A 10,703-nucleotide genomic window follows, 5' to 3' on the forward strand; every position below is an offset into this window, starting at 1 on the left:
GAGGAAAGGGAGGGAATTGGAAGTATTAAATAGAGAAAGAAAAAGAAAAGGAGGGATGGATAAGGGCATAAATATGGGACAGTGGACTAGGTATTTTAAGGAGCTCAGTGGGGAGTAGATGGTAGAGTGGTGGGAGAAAGGAGAATGGCGGCAGATGAAGCAGAGTGTGAGGAAATAAGCAGGGAGGAAGTGGACAATGCAATCAACAGGATGAAAAGGAATAAAGCAGCTGGTTTCGGCGGGATGGAAGCGGAGAGTTTAAAGTATTGGGGGAAGTAATTAGGAAAGAGATGTGGGCAGTAATTAATAAGGTGTGGAAGGGACAAGGGTAGCTAGAGAGATTGAAAACGGGAGTGATCGTACCGTTGGTTAAGAAAGGGGAAGGGAGAAAGGTAGAGGAATATAGAGGAATCACTCTGGATACAAGCTCTACACAGAGATCTTAAGGCGGAGGCTGGAAGCAGCCCGGTGACACTCTCTCTTTCACACAGTAAATATGTCGTTATCCTCCACTGCGTGGCGCCACGTATGCATCAGTCCGATGTTTATTTACCACGGCTATATTTCCTATAGTTCAACCGTTTTCTTTTAACTCTTTTAACGGACTTTGATGTTTTCTTTTCAAGCTTTTCGAAAAAAGTATGAAGAAATGTGATTAGAATATTCTTAAATTTTTGTTAAGTTAAGGAATTTTGTGCAATGGGGTGGAAATGTGTCGCTTTTGGTTGCAAGTCGGGTTACGACAGTAATCGTGAAATAGATAAAAAGGAAAACATAAGCATGTTCCGAGTTCCAAACAAACAAAAAATAATTAAACAATGGCAAATAGCAATCTTGAGGGATGACATCAAATTAAAGGCGGGTCATCATGTTTGTAGCAAACATTTTAAAGATGACGATATCATTCGCGAAAAGGTATTTAAAGACCGTGATGGAAATATTGTTGCAAGGGTAAGTATCTCAAGATTTGACTGTATATAATTGTTTTAATTTTATTTTAATATACGGAAATTTAAAATTGATTGTTTATAGATATTTATTTAAGTAATTATTCATTGTAAAAATTATTTATAACTAATTTGTAATTAAAAATGGTTAATTTTACAATTCAATAAGAAAAATTTTGCTGTTTAATTTAAATTCAAAAGTAATTTGAAATATATTAATTAGTTTAATTCAATTTATAACTGCAATTTAAATATTATACAAAAAAGTCTGTTATTGTATTTTAAAATATTATTTGTTTAAATAATTATTTTTAATTCAGAAAAATATTGTTTTGGTTAAATCAATTAAACAAGAAATATATTTAATAAGTTTGTTAGATTTTAAGTTTAAAAAATATACATGTAATTTAAAATCACCCAGAAAGATAAAGTTTGAATATAAAATAAAGGTAAACTAAGTTTTAAGTAAACATAGTATATTTCATCTAAAAAGATCTTTCTCTTGGTGTAATAAATTATGAAAATCGTTGTCTGTGTTTTATATAAATTTTGCTTGCGTTTTTATTATCGAATATCCGAAAAATGTATAATATAAAACATTTTAGAAAGATTTTAATTATTTATAGAAATATTCCTAATTATATTAATCGTTTTTTAGACTCCGTATCTAAAACCTCTACTGCGTGATGATGCTGTACCATCTTTGAATCTTGGCCGTCCTAAAAAACCGTCTCCAAAACCTCGAACATTATCTCTAAAAAGAAAAGAACAGGATGAAAAGAAAGAAATAGAGAATCCTAAGAAGAAATTAAAAGTCGAGAATATTACGGAAACTCTTAGCGATGATCCATCAAATAATGAAACTCGCCCAGATCGACGCAGAATTTTCAGCAAAGGACTTATTCGATAAAATTTTAAAAAATAAGACGCCCATTAATTTACCATTCACGTGGAGTAAAATAAATGTTATTTGGAGTAGCACGCAAGGAATAACATTTATCGATCGAATTGGAGTAAAATGCGAAAATGGTCATATTGATTCCGTTTCCACGAAAGAAGTAACATTAGACGAAAACATGACGCTTTTAATTAAAATTAATGGCAAAGTGTTTAACAACGCTGAACTTAATATTCAGGAGGAAGAACTACATTCCACAAAAGAATTAGAAACAGCAATACAAAATGTTCATGAACTTCAAGTATGCCGCGGATGTCCTAATATTAAAGTGACTGATGCTAATGCGAGAGACCTCAATTCTTTTGCTTATAAAGATACAATAAACATTGTTCGCCATAATAAGTGTTCAGTCATTTTAAAGAAGGAGGAAGAAAAAAAAAGGCACCAGTGTAATTGTTGCAATGTGGTAAAACAACGATTAAGTATGAAAAAAATTCGTAGGCAACATAGAAAGGAATCAAAATACTTTAAACAAAATGATTTAAGTCCTCGAAGGCAACAAAAATTTAAAAACGTGATGCAAAGACTAAATTCAGCCGACAGAGCTAAAGAGAGAGCTCAGGAAAATATTGAAACGTCCAAAAAACTAATTTATGGCTACAAACAACAAATAAAACAAATGTCGAAACAAAAGTTGGATGACTTAATTGCTGAAAGTGTAAAAATTAGCCCTAACGAAAAAACTGCCATTCAGGAAATTTTTAAAGCAGCTGCTACAAATGATCCAAAAGGGCGACGTTATTCTGATGAGTGGCTTATCCAGTCATTAATTTTACATTTGCCTTCTCCAGCTACATACAGGTTGATGCTTGAAAATAAAATGATGCCATTGCCTCAAGTTAGAACTATTCGAAGGTAAGATATATTTCAAATACGATGAAAGTCGATTGTAATAAAAATGTCTTAATTATAATTTCTATTTTGTAGATACTTTTCTAGAATGGAATGCCCCAGTGGTTTCGACCCTCGTTTTATGGAGGTTTTAGAAAACCATTTGTCAAAAAAAACTGAAATAGAACGTCATGGTATATTATTAATTGACGAAATGAGTACCCGGAAAAATTTGCTGTTGGACCGTAAGACGATGCAATTTAAAGGAGTAGAGGATTTTGGTGATAATATGCCGAAAGATTTGGACACAGAAATGGCCAATTATGGCCTTGTCTTAATGTTCCAACCCTTGTACGACACATATTCGCAACCGATTGCTGTTTTCGCATCGAATGGACCAACTTGTGGTGATACTTTGGCGAAATTAGTTGTGCAAGCAATAATTCTATTAGAAAAAGCTGGAGCTAAAGTTTGCGGAATTGTTTCGGATGGTGCATCTACAAATAGACGCATGTGGACAAATTTGGGATGCAGCGGAAAAATGGGCAAAGGAATATTTAAAAACTATTTTGAGAATCCGGCTGACGAAAATAGAAAAGTATTCTTATTCTCTGATGCACCTCATCTGATAAAAACAATCAGAAATCGTTTAGTGAATGGTGCGAAATTAAAGGTATGATATTTATCGAAAACGCAAACTTATATAATTTATATTTTTTGAATAATTTTAACACATTCATAATGTACTCTACATATATTTAATTGACAATCTTTTAATTAGATTCATCCAGGTGGCAATCCTATTGATTGGGATTATATTTTAATATTATATGACATAGATTTCAATTTAGTTATATTTTTAAGAATTATTTATATTTATTATTTATATTCTATATATTAGAACAATTTATTTTAATTATTTTATTTACATAAGTATTTAGCAAGTCTGTTGCTCGTGCTCTTAGGTTTTACGAGCCATATGAATCGAGGTTACAAAATTGCGAAGATACCGCTAATTTTTGCGAACGAATCAATAACATGTTTGATGCCTTAAATAGAGTCACTGAAGAGTCTGCCCTACGACTCGAATCTGATGATCTTCGGGTATGTATTTTAACTTTTAAAATATTTAATATATTTATTGTTCTATATTTATTCAATAACTTTAATTATGTTTATAGATATTGCAAGAGAGTCTCGAGTGGTTGGATGAGTGGCAAAAGCAAGTTGATGCAAATTTAATAAATCGCAATGAGTTTTTAACACCTGAAACTGCAGAAGGGCTGAGGATGACTCTGCAATCCACTTTGGACCTTTCAGCTTATTTCCTTGAAGAATTAAAACTAGAGTATGTTTTAAGCGGTCGAATCAATCAAGATCCTTTAGAGGTACTGAGGTTAATTTAAATAAATTTGAAACATTCGTTACTTTAAAATATATATATAAAGTCAGAAATGGTCATAATGTCAAATTTCTGTCCAATTTTATATAAGTAATGTAGAATATTATCAAAAAAGTTACAATTTTTTAGTATATTTAAAAATATATATTAATTATCGACTTAATTCAGATTACATTGTTAAAAATTAAATTAAATTAAAAATTAAATTGGTTAGAATTTTTTACTACTTATAAATAAGTGACTTTTTCTGACTTTATTTTGTGAAGGCTAATAGTAACTTTATTTAATTAATAGCTAATTTTAATCAATTTCTTCATTTATGATCCTTTAAAAGTTATTATTAAATTATTTATGTGTTTAAGTTAGAAAATCAGTAAATAATTGATTTTAATTAGAAAACATCGTATTCATAAATTATTGAAATCAATTATTTTTTCTGGTATCGATCTAGGAATTACAGCAACAAATTTGTCAGATAATAAAATATAACAGAATATAATATGTGTTTTGATTTATTTTTTATTTAGCGATTTTTCGGGACTGTTCGGCTTTCAGGAGGTTCCAATAATCATCCTGCAACTCCCACTTTTTGCAGATCTTTAAGATCCTAACTTTTTACAGTATTTTAACACCGCCACGTACAGGCAATTGCTCTATAAAAGATGATAAACGTGTGGTACCATTAATTCCATTAGAAAAATTAAAAGAAATATACAAAAGCAACAAGTCTTCTTGCATAGAAAAAATTCGAGAAAAATTGGATATTGTTATCGAGAACGAAGACAATGATTTCTCAGACTTCACAAACGCTGCAGATCATGATTATGATCTGCCTGAAGTTCTGGATTGTCTTATGTATTTCGTCACGGGTCAAATCTGTAAAAGTTTATCTAAATTTTTAAATTGCGAAATTTGTCGTTCTGCCCTTTTTTACTCTGACGAAGATGCTTCTAAAGTAAAAAATTATCCTTTGGCAAAGTTAATTACATTCAATGAAGACATGAAATTGCGACATCCTAATAAAAAATTATACGATTTGTTGATAAAAATTGAAGCATTATTTATCAAGCATTGCAACAAAAGCAATGTCTATGATCTAGTCGTTTGTGAATTTACACAAGATCAAATAAAATTTCCTTGTTTTACTCATGCCTGTGACGTACTTGCCTATATATTAGATTTCTATTTGAATAATAGAATGAGGACTTTTCGCGAAAATTAAAATGGTAAATGCTAAAAAACATAATTTGACAAAAAAGAAAGTTGCCAACTTGGTCTGCAGTTAAAAAAAGTTTTTTTTTAATAATTTATAATGATAATATATTTTTATAATATATATTTTTTATAATATATTATGACAATCTGTTGCTGAGTTTATAAGAATCAAAATTTATGCATTATATATATATATATATATATATATATATATATATAAACGTTTATTGAAAATTAATAAAATTTATTTTATTTATGAAATCATCTGCATATTTATTTTCAAAAACCTTACATCAAATTAAAAACCAAAATAAATACTTATATATATGATAAAATAGTTATATTAATATATTTCATATAACTATTTTTATTAAATCATTATAATACTATTATATTTATTTACAATAAATTTAATTAAAATTAAAAAATTTAACGAAAATATGAATATGTATAACGAAAGAATAATTCCTAAATCATTCATATACATTTATCTTTAAATTTTCGTTAAAATAAATATCCCATTTATGTACATGTACCTAGTTTAGCTAAAATTTAAAAAATATATTATCAAAAATGTGAAAAGTATTTAATAATGATTTATTTATTATTTTAGTCATTAATCTTAATGGAAAAAATATATATTTAATTAAGGTAATAAAATGGATTTTGGATAAAAGCGGACAGGGTGTGAATAGTTTTAAGTGTTTTTGTATTTTAGCTTTAAGAATATTGTATATGGATCCTCGAACCCAACAGTAGCAGGGAGAGTAAATAAATATTATATTCGAGCTTACTTCCTTATTATTCGGAGACTTTGTCTCCTCATGCTGCATAGCATGAACTTTCTTTAAAATCCTATAAACGTTCCGCTTCTGCTCTTCCACTTCCAGTTTTTCCATCTTCCTCCCATACTGATGTGGCTGTCACCAACGCCAAAAAACGAGATGAAAGGTAGACAGTAGGTATTAAGAGATTAAGAGATAGACAAAGAGAGAGATAGGGAGTGAGTTTTTCTCTTTCTATCTCAGAACAGTGAAGTCATCCGACAACAAGTTAGGGTTCGATCCCATGTGAGCAGAATACGTCGACCGAAAGCAGAAAATTATGAGAGTGAAAAGAACAACAATATCTACCTATCTCTTTTGCACTCATGATTTTCTGCTTTCGGTCGACGTATTCTGCTCTCATGGGATCGCACCCTTACGGTACTACATAAGTTATTATATCTTCGAACAAGTAAATAAAATATAAGTAAAAAATTTCGCAACAGCCTTACTTACAAAATATTAAAATTTAACATCTTTGAAAATATGTTTACAAGGAAATCAATTTTTTAAATCAAATATTTATTTAATACAAATTCTTTTACACCTTTATTTTAAAATTGTCAACGGATAAAAAAATTAAATTTAAACATGTATTTCTAAAGGAATATTTACCAAAAATTAGAGAAATTTGAAAACATGAAAATTTCAATAATGGTAAACAATGAAAGACAAAAAAAATGCAAAATATAACAGAGTTTAAAGAGTCTCAAATTTCATTCTTTAACTTTAACATTATTAACAGTAGAGAAATTTGAGAATGATTAAAAATCCGACATTCGACTTTTCTTATATTTCTAATCCTCTAATTGAAATACAAAATGAAGTTAAATCTGAAAAAACCAATTAATCGAAGAATGAATTATTGGATAATTAATTTAAATATGAGACAATTAAAGTTCAGTGTGAAAATTATTATAAAAAGGCGTCTAATCAAAGCACAATTTAAAGATACGTATAAATTTTGCAGTAACAATTCAGTATTCTTAAAACTTGCAACAACAAGTTTATATAACATATACAGAGTATAATAATATTTTAATAATTGTTAGTAACTTTGGTAGCTGACGATTTGCATAGCCAAAACATTAATTTTTTAATATTTATTAGATACTTTTGTTGGACACGTTGTGTTCTTAAGCTGGTTCAAAGTTATAGAAATTTTTTTATTATTCAAGCGTAAAATAGTATAACACTTTTTTGTCCAGATTATTATTTTTTGACGTATTTTTTATTGGAGCAATTTGTAAAAATTTGTGAAAATGATTTTTGAAGATTAATTGCTAGAAAAGTGTTTTACAAATGTACTTATTGAACAATGAGGGTGAGAATAACACGTTGAAAAGATAAATATGTGAGAAATTCCAACTGTTTTCAATTGAGAATATAGAAGTGGCTTTTATTTAAGTACAATTTTTTGAACAAGTCTTTTATTATTTTCGATGATATTTTATTAATAAACGTCGTGAAACTTTTTTTTATATTTATTCATCAGGGTTACCACGCTTTTCCTCATTTCAAATTCCCTGACTTTTCCAGGTTTTCCAGGTTAAAAAACAGAATTTTTCCAGGTTTTTAAAACTACATTTATATATTTATAAAAAATATAAATTTTATTATTTTTAAATTTTAAATATTATTTTTATTATTTTTAAATTAATTTATTTTTAAATTTTATTATTTTAATTTTAATTTTTAATTTTACCAAACTCCCTAATTTCCAGACAAAACGATTTTTTTCCTGTTCTATTACATTTATTTACAAATTTCTTTAATTGTAAAATTATTCGAAAACATCAATAACTTCGTTTTTAAATGAATTTTTAATCATTATTATTTTTTTACAGAAATTAAGATTTTCAAAAATCTTAAATTTAATAAAATATAAGAATATTATTATAAAACATGAAGATATCGATCACTCCGAGTCTTCAACTCGGAGTAATCGCTTTCTTCATGTTTTATAATAATCATTAAAACTTGATACTATCATTATTTTATATAATAAAAATATTGTTACTGTAATTTCTTCAAAATTATTTTAATTTCAATTCAATTCTTCATTTCTAGAATTTTTAATTAAAATTCTTCTTGAACTCAATTTTTTTTATAATTTTTAAATAAGTTCTTCTTTAGGAATTTTTAAATCCATTTGTTTACAATTCAATTTTACCTAAAATAATTCGATTATTCTGACATTCTTCAATGCAAAAAATTAGAAATTAAAAACTTCAAATAATTAAAAAAAAATTCCATTAAACTTTTTAAGAAAAATTAATACTAAATTTCCTTAAAAATCTTGTCAAGAATTTAATTATTTTTATAGATAATAAAATTATTCGCAGGAATTCAGTTATTCTCAAAAATTTGAATAACATTCTTAAAAAAAATTCAATTATTTTTAAAATTGACAAAATTCTTCGCAAGAATTCAATTATTTTCAAAATTGATAAAATTCGCAGCATGATTTCAATTATTTTCAAAATTGATAAAATTCTTGGTATAAATATTCAATTATTTTCAATATTAATTTTTACGTAATTTCGATTATTCTGACATTCTTCAATTAAATATATATTAGAAAATAAAAACTTGAAGAATTAAAGAAAAATTCAATTAAACTTTTTTAAAACAATTAATTCTACAGAATTGTTAAATTGTTAGTTAAAAGTATGAAAAGTTCAAATTTTCCAAGATTTTAATTTGAATATTCAATAATAATCTAAAATTTTAACTGAAATTCATTTTTTAATCAATATTTACTAGAAAAACCCACGAGAATTTAATAATTGAAATACAAAAATAAATATTTTATTAAATAATTGAATGTTTCTTGAAATTGAATTTTCATAAAGAATTTTATAAACAAATTTTTTAATAATTAAATTCTCTTGACAAATTTTAATAAAAAATTTTAAGAATAAGTTCATTTTTCGGAAATTTGATTAAAATTTTAATTAAAAATAATTGAATTTCTCCTAATAATTTTTGAAAATAATAATTGAAATTTTCTAAAGAATTTTATTAAAATTTTAGAAAATAATTAAATTTTGGAGAAAAATTCATATAGATTATTGAAATTTTGACGAGAATTTTTGTAAATTGTTGAACACAATTAAATTTCTGCGAAGAATTATATTAATTTTTAAAAATAATTGAATTCTTGAGACGAATTTTATTAAAATGTCTTTTTAAATAATTGAATTCTATTATGAAATTTTATTGAAATAGTAGACATTGAAAATAATTTAATTTTGACAGATTTTTGAAATTATTAAAATTTCAACAAAGAATTTTATTAAAATTATTTTGAAAAAAAATTGAATTACATATTACAAAGAATTTCATTAAAATTTATTAAAATAATTTAATTTTTTGAATAAATTTAATTAAAACTTTATAGAAAATAATACTTAAATTCTAATAAATAAATTGTAGCAAAAGTTTTTAAAATAATTGAATTTCTTTGAGGATTTTTAATAAAATTTTTAAGAATAATTTCATTTTTCGAGGAATTCCATTAAAATTGTATTAAAAAAATTAAAAGTCTGCGATGAGTTTTATTATTTATGAAAATAATGAAATTTTAACGAAAAATTCTATTATTTTTTTTAAAATAATTAAATTCTTTTGGAAAATTTTATTAAAGTAGTAGATTTATTAAAAATCATTGAATTGATAAAAGTTTTTGAAAATAATTGAAATTTTGCCATGAATTTTATTCATATTTTTGGAAATAATTGAATTTCTCAGAAGAATTTTACTACTTTTGAAAATAATTGAAATTCTGCAATCATTTGTAATTGCTTCAAAATTCACTTTCTTTTAGTGTTTTTAATTAAAATTCTTCTATAAATCCATTATTTTTAATAATCAATTGAAAATATGTATATATTAAAAAATTAAACTAATTTCAGAAGAATTGGAATAATTAAAATTTCTTAAAAATCGACGTTCTTTAAGACGATTTCTAATTAAATTCATTCAAAATTTCAAATTAAAATCTTTTGAAATTCATCTGTACTTATATCTGTAAATTGTAAACGCAACTTTTTTTAAAATTGAATTAATTTTGAAATATTTATGGAAGATTAGATTTCAAGAATAAACTTTAGAAAATAACAATTTTCCAGGATTTCTATCAAAATTCCCTGACTTTTCCAGGTTTTTTCAAGGTTTATAAAATTCCCTGACATTTACAGGTTTTCCAGGTTTCCAGGTTGCGTGGCAACCCTGTTCATAAATAGATTAAAGTGTTAACTTTTAATTATTAAACGAATGTATTGAAAAATAATTGTTAAAACTATTTTATCAGGGCTCGAACCGACTTTCACGGACATGAAGCAAATTTACGGACCTAGTTCGAGCCCTGATTGAATTGAAATTTTTTTACTTCAACTTACAGAATCAACAATCTGTAATAAACAAATATTAAAAAATACAATAGTAGAACTAAATTCATCAAACTATTCGGCACATATTCTCATTTTTTGTTATGTTGCTTTTAAAGCTAATTTGTGTTTTTA

General features: G+C 25.8%; 1 protein-coding gene across 1 annotated transcript; it reads left to right on the top strand.

The window, feature by feature from the left end:
• Positions 1–598: 598 nt before the first annotated feature.
• On the top strand, positions 599–1,890 carry LOC122504798 (THAP domain-containing protein 1 B-like). The gene is made up of 2 exons (XM_043616047.1): positions 599–951; positions 1,606–1,890. The coding sequence occupies exons 1-2, from the start codon at positions 700–702 to the stop codon at positions 1,855–1,857; spliced, it is 504 nt and encodes a 167-aa protein (XP_043471982.1). The 5' UTR covers positions 599–699; the 3' UTR covers positions 1,858–1,890.
• Positions 1,891–10,703: the final 8,813 nt, after the last annotated feature.

Source organism: Leptopilina heterotoma, unplaced genomic scaffold (genome assembly GCF_015476425.1).
Source record: "Leptopilina heterotoma isolate Lh14 unplaced genomic scaffold, ASM1547642v1 Lhet_32, whole genome shotgun sequence".
NCBI classification, from domain to species: domain Eukaryota; kingdom Metazoa; phylum Arthropoda; class Insecta; order Hymenoptera; family Figitidae; genus Leptopilina; species Leptopilina heterotoma.

Coding starts and splice junctions, on each gene's coding strand:
- LOC122504798 (XM_043616047.1), top strand. CDS start 700: ATGGGGTGGAAATGTGTCGCTTTTGGTTGCAAGTCGGGTTACGACAGT. Junction 952..1,605: donor ATGGAAATATTGTTGCAAGG/GTAAGTATCTCA, acceptor ATCGTTTTTTAG/ACTCCGTATCTAAAACCTCT.